The 21,474-nt window shown below is 43.4% G+C and overlaps 3 protein-coding genes and 1 non-coding gene across 4 annotated transcripts in view; 2 read left to right on the top strand and 2 right to left on the bottom strand.

The window, feature by feature from the left end:
* The window catches only part of LOC129717835 (uncharacterized), an 879,733-nt gene that overhangs the window by 838,647 nt on the left and 19,612 nt on the right, over positions 1 to 21,474 (top strand). The gene's annotated exons all lie outside the window — the stretch shown is intronic.
* LOC129716890 (uncharacterized) lies at positions 1,694 to 4,573 on the bottom strand. Its single transcript, XM_055666733.1, has one exon. It carries the CDS (start codon positions 4,571 to 4,573, stop codon positions 1,694 to 1,696), a length of 2,880 nt encoding a protein of 959 aa, XP_055522708.1.
* LOC129716889 (uncharacterized) lies at positions 5,480 to 7,513 on the bottom strand. Its single transcript, XM_055666732.1, has one exon. The coding sequence runs from the start codon at positions 7,511 to 7,513 to the stop codon at positions 5,480 to 5,482; it is 2,034 nt and encodes a 677-aa protein (XP_055522707.1).
* Positions 16,495 to 16,662, top strand: LOC129719249 (U11 spliceosomal RNA). The gene has a single exon (XR_008727169.1). It is a non-coding gene; the product is annotated as a U11 spliceosomal RNA (small nuclear RNA).

Raw genomic sequence — 21,474 nt, 5'->3', positions numbered from 1 at the left:
AACGTCAAAATGGGCAGCGTGCCCTATCCGCCATTACCGTTCGTGGAAAGCTGGATATTCTGGAACCTTGTGGGCAGTGTTGCCACATTTTCATCTGTACTATGAGCTGCAAAAATCTTTTTCATCTGTACTATTTCCGGAAAAAAATCTGTACCAAAATCTGTACCACTGGCTCAAAGTTTTTATTTTCTATATTTATACAGCTTCAACGTGAATTGTTTAGAGAAAACTGGGACTGCCCTGACTCAGTTAATATTAATTCCAAATTACTAGCTCGGTTTTCAACAAAACTTTTGCACACTTTAGAATGGGGCTTGGTAATGCATATTACCGTGCCATTGTGGTTCAATCTCCTGAAAATTCAGCCAAAAAACAATGCAACCCATAATTCAGCAACACTACCGGATATTTGTACCAACATTTTAGTTTGGTTAAATCGAGATTTACGAAAACATGCAATAACTGCCGTTTTTAACCGAGTGGTGCCATTCTCGACAGCAAATTACCGATAGTTGGCAGTAAATTCTAAGTGCGTGGATTGCAAGATCCCATCCATTAAATCGTTGCAATGTCGGCCAAAAAGTTTTGTCTAATCCTTTCTAACCATCAAGAAAATCTGTACTTATCTGTACTTTTTCTCGAAATCTGTAATCTGTACGGTACAGAATCTGTACCGAAAACCCGAGAAAATCTGTACATTTCCAGATAAATCTGTACAGTTGGCAACAGTGCTTGTGGGGGTGGAGACATACTTACGAAAAAAGTTGTCATGGACGTAGACAATTGTTTGAACCAACAAAAACATTTGAAATGCGTAAAAACTTGACACATTTTTCAGATCAGTGTCCGAGTTCCGAGCACACACTTCTTCGGAGAGAAGAAAAAAATTTTGTATACTATCAATGAAGAAATTTTCTTCTCTTCAAAAAAAAAGTGTTCTCGGAATTCGGCCGCAGATTACATTAGCAACAATAAATCCAATCACTATTGTCTTCAATCCGTTTTGCACACATTTATTTTTCAGGCGAAAAAATAAACGATCTTGCCATCCAAAGAATCGATTCAGTAGAAAATCGCGCGCAAATAAATCGATTCAAAAAATCGATGGATCGACCCGAGAAGATCGATTTTGCAGAAATCGAATCGATCTTGCCCATTGCTACACCCCGATATTCCTTCGATACTGAAGGGAAACTATTGTCCTTCCACAAAAAAATTAGAATGCAGGGTGTTGTTATGAAAACTCGGTTTTTGTAGCAGCACGATCTATGCAGCTCAACTGCAAATTTTATTCATTAAATTTAGGTTTAAGTTTAGTATTAATATTACTTACAAATTTTCAAGTTTTCTTCTGCTTATTGACGCTATCCAACTTCTCTTTCTTTCCCTTCTAAGCTATCTTTTCCTGCATTTATTTTAGGCAAATTTTAATTAAACATTTCAAGAGATTTTGTATTTACTTACAAGCTATCGCTCTTAGGCTGTAATTACTTATCAATTCAATAGCAAATTATTAAATTCAAGGTTAATCTCCTGCTGTAGTTTTAATTTTCACACGCGCACTGATCTGGATGAATTTGTCTTCTCATTGGCATTGACGTTTCGCCTTGTTGATATGCCGGGGTGACAGGCGAATTCAGTTCAATGGATTCATAAGACGGTGATGGCATATACCGACTATTGGCAGGGTTGTTCAGGCTGTTTTGTCTCCGACATCCTCCACCCGGTGCATCTTGCTGTTGGCCAAGACTGCACCTTCTCCTACGTCTAAAAGTGCTAATTTCGTCGTCGGACGTCGTATCAAACCGCTCGTTGTTTGCACAAGCGCTTGACGGACCCTCCCTTCTCCATCTGGCATCACCTCGACAATTCGGCCTCGTGTCCACCAACTGCGCTTTCTTTCATCCACGATCAAAACCAAATCCCCTTCTCTCAATGGCCAACTCTCGTCAAACCATTTTGGCTGTCTGCGAATAACCGGCAAATATTCGTCCAGCCAGCGCTTCCAAAAGACGGTGAGCTGCTTCTGGATCTGCTCCCACGAAGCTTTCAAAAATTGCGGTTTGGCAGAATCGATAACTGACACGGGTTGCTTCACTCCTCCCGAGCTACCAAGCAAAAAATGGTTCGGAGTGAGCGCTTCGGACTCTTCAGAGTCTAGTGGTAGATACGTCAGAGGCCTCGAGTTTACCAAGCTCTCCGCCTCCACGACCAAAGTTTGCAACCCTTCATCGTCCAACTTCCCGTCCGAATACGCTTCCCCCATCGCGGCTTTAACGGATCGAACTAAACGCTCCCACGCTCCTCCCATGTGTGGAGCTTCAGGTGGATTAAAGTTACATTTAGTTTCTGCGTTAGTAAAGGTCGCCGAAAGTCCTTGGTTAATTTGCTCGCGAAGAATCCGATCTGCACCCTGGAAGTTTGTCCCGTTGTCACTGTAGAATTCCACCGGACACTCTCTGCGGCTGACAAATCTTCTAACGCACGAAACGCAAGAAGCTGTTGATAAGCTATATGCTATTTCCAGATGCACTGCCCGAACTGTTAAACAAGTGAACAGAGCAATCCACCGTTTTACGTTCGATCTACCCACTTTTACCAGTACTGGGCCAAAATAATCAATCCCCACGTAACTGAAGGGGCGGACATGGTGCGCCAGACGTGCCGATGGCAGCGGTGCCATTGGTGGTATTTGAGGCTTAGCTCTGCGTAGTTTGCAGAATTGACACGTTCGTGATACCAATTTCACCATCGTCCGAAGTCTTGGGATCATATATAGCTGTCGCATTTCATTGACCACCGTTTCAGGATTGGCATGACGGTAGATACGATGGTAATAATCAATGAGCAGTCTCGTAGCGGGATGGTCTCTTGGGAGCAATATGGGGTATCTTGTGTCGAAAGGTAAATGCTCTGCCTTCCTTGCGCGACTACCTTGTCGAATCACCCCGTTATCATCTATAACCGGCATAAATTGGTACAGGCTACTGTCCTTATTGATCGTTCCTGGGTGGTTTGAAGGCAGTGTGTCGATTTTGGCCAGAACCATCATCTCTTCGGTATATATTTCGTATTGTACTTGGTTGAAGACTGCATCTCTGGCAGCTCGCAGTTCGTTTTGCTTCAGTTGTTTAGCAAACCTTGTACGTCCACGCCGAATGTTGTTGATAAAGCGAAGCACGCATCGCATTACTCCAAGTAAACTCTCCCAATGGCTGAACCGCTCACAGAAAACCGTAAATTTTTTAGTCGTATGAAGTAAAACTGTCATTCGGACTTCTTCAGTTGTAGCTACAGTTGCCTCTACTGGATGTGGCCACTCTTCTTCGGGCAGCTGCAGGAAAGTTGGCCCAGCAAACCATTTGCTCTCATCGCTAAAATACGGTCCTTTACCCCATTTGGTGGCCTCATCTGCTGGGTTAAGTTTTGATGGAACCCATCTCCATTCGGCTACGCTGGACACCTCCAGAATTTCCCCAATTCGGTGGGCAACGTATGGTCGATAGTTGCGTGGGTCAGCTCGGATCCACGACAACGCTGTGGTCGAATCTGTCCAATAGAAGCGCCTGTCGATCCGAATACGGTGATGTTCCTGAACGTGCTTTGCGAGCCTCGCCCCAATCACACATCCTTTGAGCTCCAACCTGGGCACTGACATAGGTTTGACTGGCGCTACTCTAGCTTTACCTGCCAGCAAAGCGCACTGACCTTTGGCACTGTTATTCATGGTGCGGATGTACACAGCACACGCATAAGCTTTCTCGCTGGCGTCAACAAAGACGTGCATTTGCGCAGCATTGTAAGTCTCAGCAGTAGCTCGAGTGAAATAGCACCTCGGAATACGAACAGTACCATTGAAATCTATCATCTTGATCCACTTCTGCCAAAGGTCGAACGAATTATCATCAACCTCCTTATCCCACTCCGCTCCTGTCCGCCAAAGGTTTTGTATAAGTATTTTCCCATGTACTACGAACGGTGACAGCAGTCCTAGTGGATCGAACAGGGTCATAACGCAGCGCAGTATTTGCCGCTTCGTTGGCCGATTCTTTCTGAGGAGTAACGTTTGTACTTCAGTGCTTATCTGTGTCGAAAAACTGAGTTCGTCTGTATGCGGGGTCCAGAGCATCCCTAAAACTCGTTCGGTACGATCGTCACTTCCCAGGGCCAGGCTTTTGCATGTTACGATATCGGATTCTCCCAGTTCCTTGAGCACACGACGACTGTTAGAACGCCAGCCACGCAGAGAAAATCCCCCTTTACTGTGTACTAAACGCACTTCTTTTGCAACTTGCTGTGCTTCCGCCGAACTCCCAAAGCTGTCTAAATAGTCATCGACGTAATGACAGTCGATGATACCTTGCGCGGCGCGAGGATATTTTTGTGAGTGATTCCTTGCGTTCAAATTCTTGACATATTGAGCGGATGCCGGTGAGCAGGTGGAGCCGAATGTTGCAACATCCATCAAGTATACCTCTGGGTGTTTCGATGGATCGGGGCGCCACAAAAACGGCGTCTGGCATTTACTAAGCGGGAAATTCCTTTTATTTGATTTCTTCTGGACATTCGACATTTGTGGTAAAGCTTTGGAACAAAAATACCGGATTCTGTTGCCTTTCTAGCAGAAAAAAAAGGTTATAGATCTGAATTTTCTTTCAGGAATTTTACCCAAACTTTTTACGGTTTCAGGCGAAGTTTAAGGTTGGATGCCAAGCCCAGTTACCCCAAACCAGAGCACTTGTAGGCACACGAACAAAATGTAGAAAAATACAGATATTTTTACGGGTGCATACAGATTTTTCAAAATAAAATCTGGCAGCTCTGTACTTGTGTCAGGTAGCATTGGCCGATACCGTATCGATAACGAAGGTATCGATATCGCTGCGTTTGAATATCGGTATTTTTTATCGATGCAACTAACGTTGATATTAGGGTGGATCGATACATTCACCCCGATATTCCTTCGATACTGAAGGGAAACTATTGTCCTTCCACAAAAAAATTAGAATGCAGGGTGTTGTTATGAAAACTCGGTTTTTGTAGCAGCACGATCTATGCAGCTCAACTGCAAATTTTATTCATTAAATTTAGGTTTAGGTTTAGTATTAATATTACTTACAAATTTTCAAGTTTTCTTCTGCTTATTGACGCTATCCAACTTCTCTTTCTTTCCCTTCTAAGCTATCTTTTCCTGCATTTATTTTAGGCAAATTTTAATTAAACATTTCAAGAGATTTTGTATTTACTTTCAAGCTATCGCTCTTAGGCTGTAATTACTTATCAATTCAATAGCAAATTATTAAATTCAAGGTTAATCTCCTGCTGTAGTTTTAATTTTCACACGCGCACTGATCTGGATGAATTTGTCTTCTCATTGGCATTGACGTTTCGCCTTGTTGATATGCCGGGGTGACAGGCGAATTCAGTTCAATGGATTCATAAGACGGTGATGGCATATACCGACTATTGGCAGGGTTGTTCAGGCTGTTTTGTCTCCAACATCCTCCACCCGGTGCATCTTGCTGTTGGCCAAGACTGCACCTTCTCCTACGTCTAAAAGTGCTAATTTCGTCGTCGGACGTCGTATCAAACCGCTCGTTGTTTGCACAAGCGCTTGACGGACCCTCCCTTCTCCATCTGGCATCACCTCGACAATTCGGCCTCGTGTCCACCAACTGCGCTTTCTTTCATCCACGATCAAAACCAAATCCCCTTCTCTCAATGGCCGACTCTCGTCAAACCATTTTGGCTGTCTGCGAATAACCGGCAAATATTCGTCCAGCCAGCGCTTCCAAAAGACGGTGAGCTGCTTCTGGATCTGCTCCCACGAAGCTTTCAAAAATTGCGGTTTGGCAGAATCGATAACTGACACGGGTTGCTTCACTCCTCCCGAGCTACCAAGCAAAAAATGGTTCGGAGTGAGCGCTTCGGACTCTTCAGAGTCTAGTGGTAGATACGTCAGAGGCCTCGAGTTTACCAAGCTCTCCGCCTCCACGACCAAAGTTTGCAACCCTTCATCGTCCAACTTCCCGTCCGAATACGCTTCCCCCATCGCGGCTTTAACGGATCGAACTAAACGCTCCCACGCTCCTCCCATGTGTGGAGCTTCAGGTGGATTAAAGTTACATTTAGTTTCTGCGTTAGTAAAGGTCGCCGAAAGTCCTTGGTTAATTTGCTCGCGAAGAATCCGATCTGCACCCTGGAAGTTTGTCCCGTTGTCACTGTAGAATTCCACCGGACACTCTCTGCGGCTGACAAATCTTCTAACGCACGAAACGCAAGAAGCTGTTGATAAGCTATATGCTATTTCCAGATGCACTGCCCGAACTGTTAAACAAGTGAACAGAGCAATCCACCGTTTTACGTTCGATCTACCCACTTCTACCAGTACTGGGCCAAAATAATCAATCCCCACGTAACTGAAGGGGCGGACATGGTGCGCCAGACGTGCCGATGGCAGCGGTGCCATTGGTGGTATTTGAGGCTTAGCTCTGCGTAGTTTGCAGAATTGACTCGTTCGTGAAACCAATTTCACCATCGTCCGTAGACTTGGGATCATATATAGCTGTCGCATTTCATTGACCACCGTTTCAGGATTGGCATGACGGTAGATACGATGGTAATAATCAATGAGCAGTCTCGTAGCGGGATGGTCTCTTGGGAGCAATATGGGGTATCTTGTGTCGAAAGGTAAATGCTCTGCCTTCCTTGCGCGACTACCTTGTCGAATCACCCCGTTATCATCTATAACCAGCATAAATTGGTACAGGCTACTGTCCTTATTGATCGTTCCTGGGTGGTTTGAAGGCAGTGTGTCGATTTTGGCCAGAACCATCATCTCTTCGGTATATATTTCGTATTGTACTTGGTTGAAGACTGCATCTCTGGCAGCTCGCAGTTCGTTTTGCTTCAGTTGTTTAGCAAACCTTGTACGTCCACGCCGAATGTTGTTGATAAAGCGAAGCACGCATCGCATTACTCCAAGTAAACTCTCCCAATGGCTGAACCGCTCACAGAAAACCGTAAATTTTTTAGTCGTATGAAGTAAAACTGTCATTCGGACTTCTTCAGTTGTAGCTACAGTTGCCTCTACTGGATGTGGCCACTCTTCTTCGGGCAGCTGCAGGAAAGTTGGCCCAGCAAACCATTTGCTCTCATCGCTAAAATACGGTCCTTTACCCCATTTGGTGGCCTCATCTGCTGGGTTAAGTTTTGATGGAACCCATCTCCATTCGGCTACGCTGGACACCTCCAGAATTTCCCCAATTCGGTGGGCAACGTATGGTCGATAGTTGCGTGGGTCAGCTCGGATCCACGACAACGCTGTGGTCGAATCTGTCCAATAGAAGCGCCTGTCGATCCGAATACGGTGATGTTCCTGAACGTGCTTTGCGAGCCTCGCCCCAATCACACATCCTTTGAGCTCTAACCTGAGCACTGACATAGGTTTGACTGGCGCTACTCTAGCTTTACCTGCCAGCAAAGCGCACTGACCTTTGGCACTGTTATTCATGGTGCGGACACAGCACACGCATAAGCTTTCTCGCTGGCGTCAACAAAGACGTGCATTTGCGCAGCATTGTAAGTCTCAGCAGTAGCTCGAGTGAAATAGCACCTCGGAATACGAACAGTACCATTGAAATCTATCATCTTGATCCACTTCTGCCAAAGGTCGAACGAATTATCATCAACCTCCTTATCCCACTCCGCTCCTGTCCGCCAAAGGTTTTGTATTAGTATTTTCCCATGTACTACGAACGGTGACAGCAGTCCTAGTGGATCGAACAGGGTCATAACGCAGCGCAGTATTTGCCGCTTCGTTGGCCGATTCTTTCTGAGGAGTAACGTTTGTACTTCAGTGCTCATCTATGTCGAAAAACTGAGTTCGTCTGTATGCGGGTTCCAGAGCATCCCTAAAACTCGTTCGGTACGAGCGTCACTTCCCAGGGCCAGGCTTTTGCATGTTACGATATGGGATTCTCCCAGTTCCTTGAGCACACGACGACTGTTAGAACGCCAGCCACGCAGAGTAAATCCCCCTTTACTGTGTACTAAACGCACTTCTTTTGCAACTTGCTGTGCTTCCGCCGAACTCCCAAAGCTGTCTAAATAGTCATCGACGTAATGACAGTCGATGATACCTTGCGCGGCGCGAGGATATTTTTGTGAGTGATTCCTTGCGTTCAAATTCTTGACATATTGAGCGGATGCCGGTGAGCAGGTGGAGCCGAATGTTGCAACATCCATCAAGTAAACCTCTGGGTGTTTCGATGGATCGGGGCGCCACAAAAACCGCTGCGAATGTTTGTCAGCCCCACTAATGCGGATCTGATGAAACATCTCTTGAATGTCCGCATTCACTGCCACCTGGAATTGACGGAATTGGAAAAGTACACCAGGGAGGGAGCTTAACTGATCGGGGCCTTTCAGTAGTACCGAATTCAGACACACACCATCGACCTTTGCGGCAGCATCCCAAATGACACGCACTTTCCCCGGCTTCTTCGCGTTGGTGACCGCTCCTAATGGGAGATACCAAATCCTACGTGGGTCGGCATTCTCCATCTCCGCTTCTGTTGCCTTATGAGCGTATCCTTTAGCTTCATACTCTGCAATTTGGCGGTGGAGATTTTCCTTGAGCTCTGGATTTCGAACCATTCTCCGCTCGAGGCATTCCAGCCGTCGGACTGCCATACCGTAGCTGTCCGGCAATGTGATGTCGTCTTGTTTCCACAGTAATGCTGTTTCGAAGCGGTCTCCTATGCGTCTTGTTGTGCTCTCCAGGATTCTCTGCGCTCGCTCTTCCTCTTCCGAAACAACGACGGCAGGCTCGATGCTCGCTTGCTCAAGTGCGAAAAACTGTTTCATCGTCTCATGCAACTGTTCATTCGTCGTACACTCACAAATGTGGAAACTGTACGCGTTGCAAGTATTGTCACGCTGTTCGCCATACACGCACCATCCAAGACGAGTTTTAACGGCCACGGGACCGGCTTCTCCTTCCTTCGTTTTTAATGGTACTGCCAAATGCAGATTGTCTACTCCTATAAGAAGTTTGGGAACAGCATTCTCGTAGCCATGCACAGGTAAATTCTGCAGGTGCTTGAAACGCTGCACTGCTGTTTCCGCCTTGAAACTCTGACTGGGTAAATTGAGTTTTGCAACCGTTCGTGCTCCTTCAACTTTGTAGCGACGGCTCTTTCCCACACCCGCTATATCGAAAGACACCTTCTGCGATGTTTCCTCTGTTCTGGATGTGTTGCCAGTCCAATACAAACACAGTGGTTGCGGTGAGCCCTTTAGACCAATTTGTGCCGCAAGATCACGTTCCACTAGCGTAAGTGAAGACCCTTCATCCAAAAACGCATAGACATCAGCTTTACCAGACTCACCGTGGATGGTTACCGGAACAATTCTGAATAAAACGCTCGAGCCGAGGTAATCGTGAGCGTGGTTCTCTGCACAGTCGAGCTTGGATTCATATTGCACCCTTTTTGGGTTGTGTAGTAGAGAATGATGACGATACTGACACCCCTCAATTCCACATCGGCTACTGCTGCGACAGGAACGCCTACCATGACCGAAGAGACAATTATGGCAAAGCCCAAGTGAACGTACCTTTCGCCACCGATCCTCAACGCTGAGGTTTTGAAACGCCGCACACTCACGCATACGATGACCAGGCCTATCACAAAATAGACAGCGAAACGATTTCACCTCGGCAGTGAGCTTGCATCACCTACAGGAGTATGGGAATTCACATAGGCCTTTGCTCGTCTTTCTTTATTCATTACCTTTCTTTCCTCAGGCTCACTGACCACGACAGTCGATGCATCGCGCACAATACCAGCCATATATTCGCAAAACGCGCTCAGATCAGCATTCGGAACATTTCGCTTGAAACCGGCCCACATAAGTTTCTGATTCTCAGGCAGCTTTCCAACCAGCTCTTGCAACAGTGTGGGATTAGTGAGATGAGCCTGCTCATTTGCTGCTATAATGTGATCACACAAGCCCTGCACCGCCAGTCCGTACTCAACTCAAGCTTCTCAGATCTAAGAATTGGCATCGCTCTCACGTCACGTAACATAGCATTGATAAGCAGCTCCGGTCGCCCATATCTCATACGAAGCGTTTCTATGATGTGGGGTACCGCTTGAGGCAGCACCAACCGACTGCGGACGGTTTCCATCGCTTGCCCCTTTAAACATCGCTGAAGTCGCAGCATGTTCTCGCCGTTAGTGTACCCACACGCTGCTGTCGTGTACTCGTAATTCGAAATAAATATCGGCCACTCAGACGGGTTTCCCGAGAAACACGGTAGATCGCGGCTGAAAGCTGCTGTGGAGTTGGACCGTGGTTAACCGACACTACCTGCTACTGATTCGGTGCTAAAATATGTTGATCTGAGACCGCATGACCGGGACATTCTTGCTGTTGAGTACCCTTTCGGTTTGCTAAAGGTATATACGGCGGATTGATACTATGGGTAGGCGGACTCGATACGTGATTCACTGGGGGTAATTGCTGTAAGAACTGATCGGAATAAGGGTGATTTACCCCAGCGTGTGCAATAACTTCAATAACTTCCGGTCGATGTTTGGGAATAGTTCCGGTTGGTCTTGTAGCCGTACTTGATATACGCATTTCTGCTAGCATCTCTTTGCACTGTTGTAGTTGATGTTGCAGCTGGATAATATCCTCACGCGACGGCGCCGGCTGGTTTTTGCAGATATCCAGCTTTTCTTCTAGCAGTTCCAGTGGATCGGATGCATTTCCGAGCAATGGTGTACTCGCCGTTGGCTTTGTAGAATTCTGTTGGGTCTGAGAGGCCGCTGGTGGTCCACCAAGGTTACCCACCGCGCCTTCTTCTGGTCCCAGCCATTCATTCACACGATTTAATGCGTCACGCCGGCTTACACGACTCCTCTGGCTTCGATTATCATCGGCCAGGGTCGCATTCAAGAGTTCTTTCTGTTCACGTAGGAATTTCCGTTGCAACTCTAATTCCATCCGCTGCATTTCTAGCTCCTGCTTCTCCTTCAACCGATTAATAGTGTCTTGTAACAAAGACGCACGTCCCGACACGGTACTTCTGGAGGTCACACTCGGAGCAGCAGAGCAATTGGCACACGTCCAAACCCGTTCAGCAATTGAATCGGTGACTCCCGCACAAGAATAATGCCACCAGGCATCACAAGCGTCACACTGGACGAAATCGTCTGCGGTATCTGGCCGCTTGCAGGCAACACAGTTGCTCTCCTCACTATTGAGGTTAGGATTCGGCGGTGTGCGGATCATTGGCATTGAAAATTTTTGAAACTGTTGTTATGAAAACTCGGTTTTTGTAGCAGCACGATATATGCAGCTCAACTGCAAATTTTATTCATTAAATTTAGGTTTAAGTTTAGGATTAATATTACTTACAAATTTTCAAGTTTTCTTCTGCTTATTGACGCTATCCAACTTCTCTTTCTTTCCCTTCTAAGCTATCTTTTCCTGCATTTATTTTAGGCAAATTTTAATTAAACATTTCAAGAGATTTTGTATTTACTTACAAGCTATCGCTCTTAGGCTGTAATTACTCATCAATTCAATAGCAAATTATTAAATTCAAGGTTAATCTCCTGCTGTAGTTTTAATTTTCACACGCGCACTGATCTGGATGAATTTGTCTTCTCATTGGCATTGACGTTTCGCCTTGTTGATATGCCGGGGTGACAGGCGAATTCAGTTCAATGGATTCATAAGACGGTGATGGCATATACCGACTATTGGCAGGGTTGTTCAGGCTGTTTTGTCTCAAACACAGGGTATTTTTAAGAAAAAGAAGAAGCAACACCCGCAACTGACAGACATCTCATACACTGGTAAAAAAGTGCTGTAAGGAATAGCACTCGATACACGTTCAACTGGGGATAGTGAAATGTTCGTAATTGAAATACAAAAATATCCGAATAAGTTTTATTCTCTACACCTCATTAGTTAATTAGAGTCTTTTTATTTGTTTCTTAGGTTTTCGTTTGTCTTGATCGAGCAAATAATATCATATTCATCATCAAAGGCATGTACAATTTATTACCATCAGCGATGGGCACCATTTCGCCTATTTTTAGATCGATTAGTGAATATGATACGACAATATCGGGTACGGGTTTGTTAAAGTTCGCATGCTTTTGGTGATTTGATGTATTTATCACAACAATGCCATGATATATAAAATAAAAGTCATGGGACAACTATGTCTATAAAGCTCAATTTTGAAGATGCAGGAGACAGACATAGAAACGATGCGCTGTAGACTTTTGCGGTACTGGAAAACATTTATGTTATCTCAGGTAACAAATTTTCAAAAAAAAAAAGACTTTCTGAAGCATAGGAATTCTCAAGCTGAAACCAACAGAAGTTATGGGGAAAGTAGGCCTTCGAATTTCGTTTAGCGGTAGGGCTCAGATGCTTCGGTTTACTGAAAAATGTCCTCAATGGTAAAAATAAATTAAAGCTGAGAGAGTTCCCAGCTAAAAAAATATATATAAATTTTTGACGTGGGACTACGTCTTTGTTTACTATACTGGGATGCATTCTGTAAAATTGTAAATGAAACGGGCAAATGTTGCGTCAGATTTCAAACGTTAATAACAGCATAACCACACGATGGATAACAATAACCAATATTTTGTTGGATAGATAAAATGTATAACAATTTTGTAATATGCTAATTATCACTCTAACTTCATTGCTAAGCGGTAAAATTGATAAAAAGTTTCAATAACAAATTTACGCGAATACACCAATTACATGCGAGCATTCCTAGCACAGACGACATGCATGGACACCATCCGTTCCCTGCGATATTCTCTGTATCAATATCGAAATAAAAATTGACAGAGTCTCCCCGTCCCAATAGGTCAATTTATTTTTGCTTCCATGAGCTTAGACTAATATGATGTCTCGAAGGTAAACGTTTTCCTAAAAGTTTGAAACAATACCCATCCTTGAACAATTTCCAAACCTGCGTGTTAATTTCTGAAGAACCTAATAAAAACTGATGTCTTGAAAGAAAACATGCCGGTAAAAGCAACAGTACCAGTGGAGTAAAGAACCGCAGGTCTCTCGTCGTCTATGATTGCAGTGGTACTCTTCTATTCGTATATTTCAGCGGTACACTTCTATTCGTACTGAAGCGGTACTATTCGCATTGCAGTGGTACACTTTCGTTCGTACATTTCAATTTGTGTGCAATTGATGAAAAACTGCAATGCTGCTGTTGATGGTGATTGAAAGTTTGTCTCATAAATATGATAACCATAAACTGCTCATAATCGCATATTTGTAACATTTGCAAAATTGTTTGTTCGAGTTAATCGCACTTTAATATTTTGACCTTAAATGCATTGTTCCTAATATATTCTTGCAAATAGACACTTTAGCTAAACTTAGTATCATGAAGAAAGCACTACTTTACACTTTGTATACATTGAATATTATTCTCGAAGTCGAATTGGTTGAAATTTTCGCAATGATACATTTATGTCGTTACTTTCAAGCTATTTTTGGAATATATCACAGGGAAAATGATTTTTTTCATGTATTCAACAAGCATGAGCTGAACATCAGAAACGGATCACTGGTGGTTGGTTACCGGACCAGCATAACTTCCGAGTTCCAAAGGATGCAGATGTGGATTCAGATGCAAACTTTTTTGACAAAAAAGTTGGAAAAGTTAAGTAGTGTGACAATTATGCGGTTATTCACGCTATGTGACAAAACAACTTGGTATTTTTTACGACTTTTTTCAAACAAACATAAGCATATTTATTTAGATGTGAAAAGTACATACTATTCTAAGCATTTCCCAATAAAAAGCACGAAATCCATAAAATGTCGAATGTTACATCTATGCGATCACAGGCAGTAAATTACTCAACGAGAATTGTAAATTTTTGCAACGGATATCTATTTAATTTTATCTTCGATATTCACTAAATAGTCGTCACCGGATAGTATCGAAAGAGTAAATTCCTAAATATATACATTTATAGAAGAGTAAGAGCCTGCGAATGCTTGTGATTTTTTTGTTTATTTACTAAGATTCATTCAGAATCTCTTTTTACATTTCAAAATTGTCAGATGATATATTATTATTTTAAGCTTTACCATAATAAACGTATATTACCTGTCTTCGTAATACAGCGAATGTAGTTGAAGGCAAATGAAAAAAATTGTCAAGCAAAAAATAAAAATGTAATTGTGGATTGCTACGATTTTTTTTTTCATCTATAATTTATTTGACACGGCACAAATACAAATTAATGTTTAACGACGCCAATTATATCTGGTAGCTTACTTTCTAAAGTATCTTAATAACTAAAAGCAAATTGTTTATCCTCGCTGCCGACTACGAGCTGAAACTAAATCTAACTTAAAGCTAGAATGTTTTGCATTAAAAGCACTGGTTTGTTGTTTGATGGTTCTCCATTGCCATTGGTAAGCAGCATATGTAATATGTTCCACTACTGGGCCAAGATGTTACGGACTGGCATATTGGGTTGTCTCCCTCGGGAGTATCGTGCGGGTCTGGTTGCTGTTTCCGGATCCGGAGTCTTAAGGTGTTCTTGTCGTTTGGTTGGATGTAGGCGGAAGGGAACAGGACTAGACTGGGGCGTGGATGGATTTCAGGAAAACGTATATAAGGGACATGTAGATTGCGTTATATGGGGGTGGGTGGGTATTGAAAATTGCCGAATTCCGCGTTATGTAATATTTGAATGGTTCCTTACCTAAATGTCCAGAACAAACAGTGCGGAAATTTGACTCTTTTGGTAAAAGACACCAACAGATTGCATATACCCGCGCACTTCTAAGATGGTTTTCCTGCCTCTTGCGAAAAAAATTGTTTCGCAATTGACAATACTGTGCATGCAGAGCAAAATCGTAATCGCCGCTTCACTCACCTGACCAGCATTTTGTGGTGAATGGCTTAGTATTCCAATAATTATACAGCAGTCTTTTTATGCGAGGGTTTTGTCTCAAATTTTGATGAAAACGCGTAAAAAATGACTAAATTGAGTAGAAAAAATAACTTAGAAAACCGTTCTAAAATGTTAAGCTATGTTTGAATGTGTTTAAAGTTTAAAGACCAAAATGCAACATTTTCACCAGAAACTGTGATTTGTTTGTAAAACAGATAACTCTAAACATTTTTTTGTTAGGGAATTAGAATTACGTTGTCCATTGATGTGAACTTTTGTAATATATCCCAGTCAATTGCTCTACGTGTCCCCTTGCAAAATACATTGATCACTATTGTTGAGTGATCAGGTACCCGCACCGACAAGCTCCCAGTCAGGTGAAACATGGTTTATGAAGCCAATCACCTTCCCAGGATTCAAAGACCAAATCTCTTTGGGCTGTAAACAGCCACTGCCAAGAAACCTTGATCTGCGTTTAAATAATGCACCACAACTGCACAGCAGATGTTCCGATGTCTCGCTTTCCATTTTACAAAAGCGACAAATATCATCCTGAACCCGGCCAATGTCCTTTAAATGATATCTACTCGGACAGTGCCCCGTTACTAGGCCGACGTATGTACAAAGAGCTCTTTTGTTGAGCTCTAGGAGCTTTTTCGAATGATTCTCGTTCGGTGTTATAAATCTTTTAGATTGGGAACACTTTTTGACATCCAACCAATTGGTTATCACTTTTTGTTCCTCCAAGCGTTTAAGCTCCATTTTCACTGCACAGTTTGATATACCGCAGAAAGGTTCTGGGCCGACAAACTGTGAGTAAGATCCTTGTTTTGCAAGTTCGTCAGAATTTTCATTCCCACCAATGCCACAATGTCCTGGAACCCAATACAAATTTATTGAGTTTTTTTTTTATTCTCGCTTATTTTCCGTCGGTCTTTTTCCGCCACTTTTGTGGCCAATCACCGACGCCCAGGGAGGCGACTCCACACCCAGGACCCTAACTCACGACCCGTTTATTAACGGACCGGCGCCAACGGCTTTACTTCCTCATGCGATGGAAGGCGTGATCCCAGAGATTTTTCGCCTCAGAAAATCTCCCGGTGTCGGCTAGGATTGAATCTAGACCAGTTGGGTTGGTTGTGAGTGGATCACGCCACCTCACAACCATCGACACATATGTCGGCGGTGGGATTCGAACCCAGGCGTCAAGCGTGGTTGGCGGAGACGTTACCAACCACACTAGGCCCCCGCTGGTCGAATTTATTTGAAATCATGATTGTTGTTTGCCCGTGTTTGCCCCATGTTAAAATTGGAGAGTGACAAACAATTATATTTGACCAAATTTTTATCTGTCAAAAAGTGACAAATATTTGACGCTCGGTCAAAGAGTGTAATACAGGCTTAACAGTTTCTCCCGAGACGAGAATCGAACCTACGACAACTGGCTTGTTAGGCCAGCATCGTACCTCGAGACCAGCTGGGAGGGGTCTCCAAACATACGTAGTTTTTAAAGTAATATCTTCAAAAGGGTGCTTGCTCTACGTTTATATGGCACACGCGATCGTCTTTCTTGAAAAAGGATTCGGTTAGGTGAGGTATGGTGATCAAGATATACCTAGCACGTAATTTTTTTCTCCGGAAAGCTGTTGACTGCTAATAATTTACTGAGTTTGTTTGACATAGCTGTCGCAATGTGAGAATACATTCCCAGACAATCTTGGATGTACATTTATAAGCACCAAGTGTATTCAGTGCTGCTTGACTGTTAGAGAAAATACAAATATTTGCATGTTTGTATTTCCTAGTCAGACACACATTCGCACATTCTAGGATTGCAAAAATCTCTGCTTGAAACACTGTTGGCCAGTGTCCCATTGCCACTGAAACATTAATTCCAGGGCCGAAGATTCCTGCACCAGTTTTGGTACCTATTTTTGAGCCATCTGTGAAAAATATCATTGAACCTGGACGGACATAAGGAACTCCGACTTCCCAGTCCGTACGCGACGTTTCGCATACCTTGTAGGGAATATCATGATTGTCCTAAGGTGCTATCTAGTCTCCATGTATACTCATCACTGGCCCTCTTTTAAAAAAGTTCAGTATAGTCAGGTGACCCACAAGATCACCTGACAAGATAGTTTTTGTTCTTTTGAGCCTCAATCAAGAGCTTTTGACGGGGTGCTTTTCATTGCTCCTGTTATAGCAATGCACGCAAGTCGTTGAACTTTATCTAGCTTTGTTCTAGCGGTGGACTCTTTGGTTTCTGGCCACCACACTAACGCAGCGTAGGTCAGTTTTGGACGTATAATAGATGTGAATATCCACATCACCATTTTCGGTCTCAAGCCCCACTTTCTCCCAACGGTTTTGGAGCACAACCATAATGCACTGACCGCCTTGTTGATTGCATAGTCAAGATGTGCATTCCAGTTTAGCTTGGCATCAAGGATAACTCCTAAGTATTTAACCTGTTCACTGAATGGAATTTCTACTCCTCCAAGCTCGAGAGACCAAGACTGGGTATACTTTAGAGCCTCCTGCATTCTTTCCGAAACTATGTTGTCGAACTTTCCTCTTACCAAAATGACTATGTCATCTGCAAAGCCCACAACTTCGAAACCTTTTGCCTCTAAGCTTTTGATAAGATCGTCCACCACCAAAGACCACATAAGTGGCGAAAGAACACCTCCTTGCGGACATCCTTGTTGCAATACCTGAAAATAAACAGTGATTAATATTAATTTATATTCGCGCACTAACGCCATACCTGTGAGGTTATCACAACAACACTGTTTTGGTAAACAATTCTCTTTCCAGTCGTTCCACCAATAGCAATAGAGCAGAATCAACTGTGACAGAACAACCATGTTGTCAGATAGATTCATTTGTTATGTTCTACTTAGTTACGCGGCCAGTTTAGCAGATAGATAGATAATTGTTAAGTAGTTTATATATCGCTATTTGACTAAGTCCAATTATACTGACTATCGATAAGTAATAGAAATATATTTATCGTTTTCCAAACAGTAATCAAGTGGTTTAACTTAAATTACTATATTAGTGGTTAACTAATATACCAGGAATCAACGAAGTTCAACAGGTTATGGGCCCAGCCCACCAAGATGTCTACGGAACCAGCTACTAACGGTGCAAGTGGAGGACCAGCGGCTAGCGGACTTCAGGCAGGAAGTGACCGGACTGGTAGGGTTACTACCGAGAGGTCGTACGTTCAGATGGGGTTCATCCGAGGAGATAGAAGCCACGTGTTCGACGGGACGGAGAGCAACTTCGTCGCGTGGAAGTGGAGAGTAGAACACCATCTGGCCAAGATGGACCTTATCCACTGCCTGAAGCACACACCGGAAGAAGAAGTGTTCGCGATGCCAAGTCCTGGTGCTACACCGGAGGAGGAAGCTGCTCGTGTCGAAAAATACCGCAAGAGAGTAGAGGAGGACATCGACGCGATAGATGAGATAGTCATGGCGGTCAACAATGACGTTCTCAACAAATTCGCAGGGGTTACCTACGCGAAGCAAGCGATGGACATTTTGACGCGAACGTTTCAGAAGGCTGGTGGACAACCGGATAGCTCCAGTGTGGCCCTGGTGAACCAATCAGCCAGAAAAGATGTCCAATGTTTTGGATGCCAGGAATACGGACACTACAAAAGCCGCTGTCCAACAGTAAAAAGCGAGAAAAAGAAGAACAAAAGGACTGCTGGACACGAAATGATGGCGGGCGTACGGGCAGTACCCCCCAAGAGAGAAAAGACGGTTCGATTCATCGTAGACTCTGGGGCTACAGAGCATATGGTGCGAGACGAGGCATTGCTGGAAGATGTCCGGGTTTTGGAAAAACCGATAACCATAACTACCGCCAAATCAGGCCAGGAGCTTCGGGCTACGAAGTTAGGAAAAATAAGATTAAAAACTGTAATTGGATTAAATAAAATTACTCCGGTTGCACTGTCTGGTCTTGTTTATTCCTGGTCTTGAATCCAATCTACTTTCGGTCAGAAAATGTAATGAGATAGGCAAAAAGGTTATTTTTGTAGATGACATTCCTCATCCACATTGTCTCATTCCTAAGCTTTGGTGAGGTTATTGCTTGGATTTCACTCTTGATTTTAAAGTCGACCCAACTGCGTTGCTTGGTTTAAAGCCCATAAGTATTGATAAGCTGCATAGGCGGCTGGGACATTTAAGTTTTTCAGGTATAGAGAAACTGGTAAGAAATAAAATGGTTGAGGGAATCAACCTTTGTTCAAAAGCGAAAAATCTAGGAGTATGCGAAAGCTGCCTAGCAGGAAAACAAAGTAGTAAGCGCTTTGAGCAAATGAGCCTTCCTAGATCGAGCAGGCCGCTTGAAATAATTCACTCAGATGTGTGTGGATCAATGGAAGAAACGGCGTATAATGGCTATCGGTATTTTGTGACATTTACCGATGATTATACGCACTTCACGATTGCTTATTTAATAGCAAGGAAAAGTGAAGTTTTGGAAACGTTTGGAGAATACAAAATCTTGGTTGAAAGACATTTCAGTCGAAATATCTCCAAGATAAGATGCGATAACGGGGGTGAATACATTGTAAATGAATTCAAAAAGGTTTGTAAAGAAAATGGAATTCAAATGATATTCACAGTCTCTTACACACCCCAGCAGAATGGTGTAAGTGAAAGAATCAATCGGACTTTGATGGAAAAAGTTCGGGCAATGCTACATGAAAGCGGAATGCCGAAGGATATGTGGGGAGAAGCATTGCATTGTGCTGTTTATATAACGAATAGATGCCCCACGAATGGACTTGTGGAAAACAAGACTCCATACGAAATGTTCTTCAACAAACAGCCAGATTTGAGTAATCTAAGAATATTTGGAAGTACGGCTTATGCTCAAATTCCAAAGGAAAAACGACATAAACTTGATTCGAAAACCAAACGCCTTTTTTGTGGGTTACGCAAATAATGGATACAGGCTTTGGAATAAACAATCTCGGAAAATAGAAACTTCTAGAAGTATAGTTTTCGATGAAGACAAACTCTATAGAGATCAATTTGATCATCTTGTAGATAGAGTTGAGCATAAATCCCCTGATAAGGTTTCGAATATCGAGTACATCACTGTTATGCAGAACAAACAGATTGAAGAACACGATGAGAGAGATGAAAACATTCCTGAAAATGAAGGGCAAGAAGAAGGACAAAATCTCGATGGAGAGTGACTATGAAAGCACTTCCGAGGATCAGCCTGCAAAAAATGCTACAACAACACCAATACTGAGGAGGAGTGATCGATATAGAAAGTTACCGGCAAGGTATAATGATTATCAAATGGCAAAGGTAGCAGCAGTAACGTCAGATGAAAACCCTATCCCACAAACCATTGAGCAGTTGAAGAAACGTGATGATTGGGCGCAGTGGAAAACTGCTATTGATAGTGAGATTAAATCATTAGAAGACAATCATACATGGGATGTGGCAGATAGAAATATAAATAAGAAGGCTATTCTTTCGAAATGGGTTTTCAATATTGAAGAAGACGGGCGCTACAAGGCACGGCTAGTGGCTAAAGGATGTTCGCAATGTCCTGGATTTGATTACGGTGAAACATTTTCCCCAGTTGCAAGAATGGAAAGTGTTAGGACAGTTTTATCCGTGGCTAATGAGATGAAACTGCACATCCATCAAATGGATGTAACGACAGCCTTTCTGAAAGGGGAGTTAGAGGAGGTTATCTATATGCAACTTCCCAATGATGAAATAGGAAAAGGTCAAATTGTTCTTTTGCAGAAAAGTCTGTATGGTTTAAAACAGGCAAGCAGAAGTTGGAACAAGCGCTTTGACAAAGAAATTACAAACTTGAGATTCTTACAAATAAAAAGTGATTCTTGTGTTTATAGAAACAAACAACAAGGATTGATCCTAATTTTGTACGTAGATGACCTCTTGATCGTAGGAGAAAATCTAAGCAAAATAATTTGGATAAAGTCAGAACTAGGAAAGTTATTCCAAATGAAAGACTTATCTCATATTCGCAAAAAGTAATCGAACAAAAGGCATCGCTTGCCCGGTCCCGGTCTTACGAGTGCTGTGCAGTGCAAAATAATTCCGCTTTGAAGGTCATCCGCTATTGTTTGCTTTGTTGCTGCGTAGCTGCGCCGCCGCTGCTGAACCGAACGTTTCGGTGTTTAGCTGTGTTGAAGACAACCAGAGCTACGAAAAAGAAAGTGTAAATCCGCACAGCTGCCGGCTGCCGGCTGCTGCACCCAACGATTGCGTGACCACATTGTCGAAGACAACGCATCGCTTGAAATCAAAGAAAAGGTACGTGTTTCTTGTCGGTGTTAGGACGCTAGCCTTAACACAATGGAAGTGGATACCTCAATCCCCGATCCTCCGACACCGAACCCTCCTGACCCTGTCCCTCCTGCTCCTTCCCCCGCTGTCCACTCTCCAGTTCCCCCTCGTGCCAGGCTTTACCTTGACGAAACAGCAGG

Source organism: Wyeomyia smithii, chromosome 1 (genome assembly GCF_029784165.1).
Source record: "Wyeomyia smithii strain HCP4-BCI-WySm-NY-G18 chromosome 1, ASM2978416v1, whole genome shotgun sequence".
In the NCBI taxonomy this organism is placed as follows: domain Eukaryota; kingdom Metazoa; phylum Arthropoda; class Insecta; order Diptera; family Culicidae; genus Wyeomyia; species Wyeomyia smithii.
This window is presented reverse-complemented; position numbering and strand designations above follow the sequence as displayed.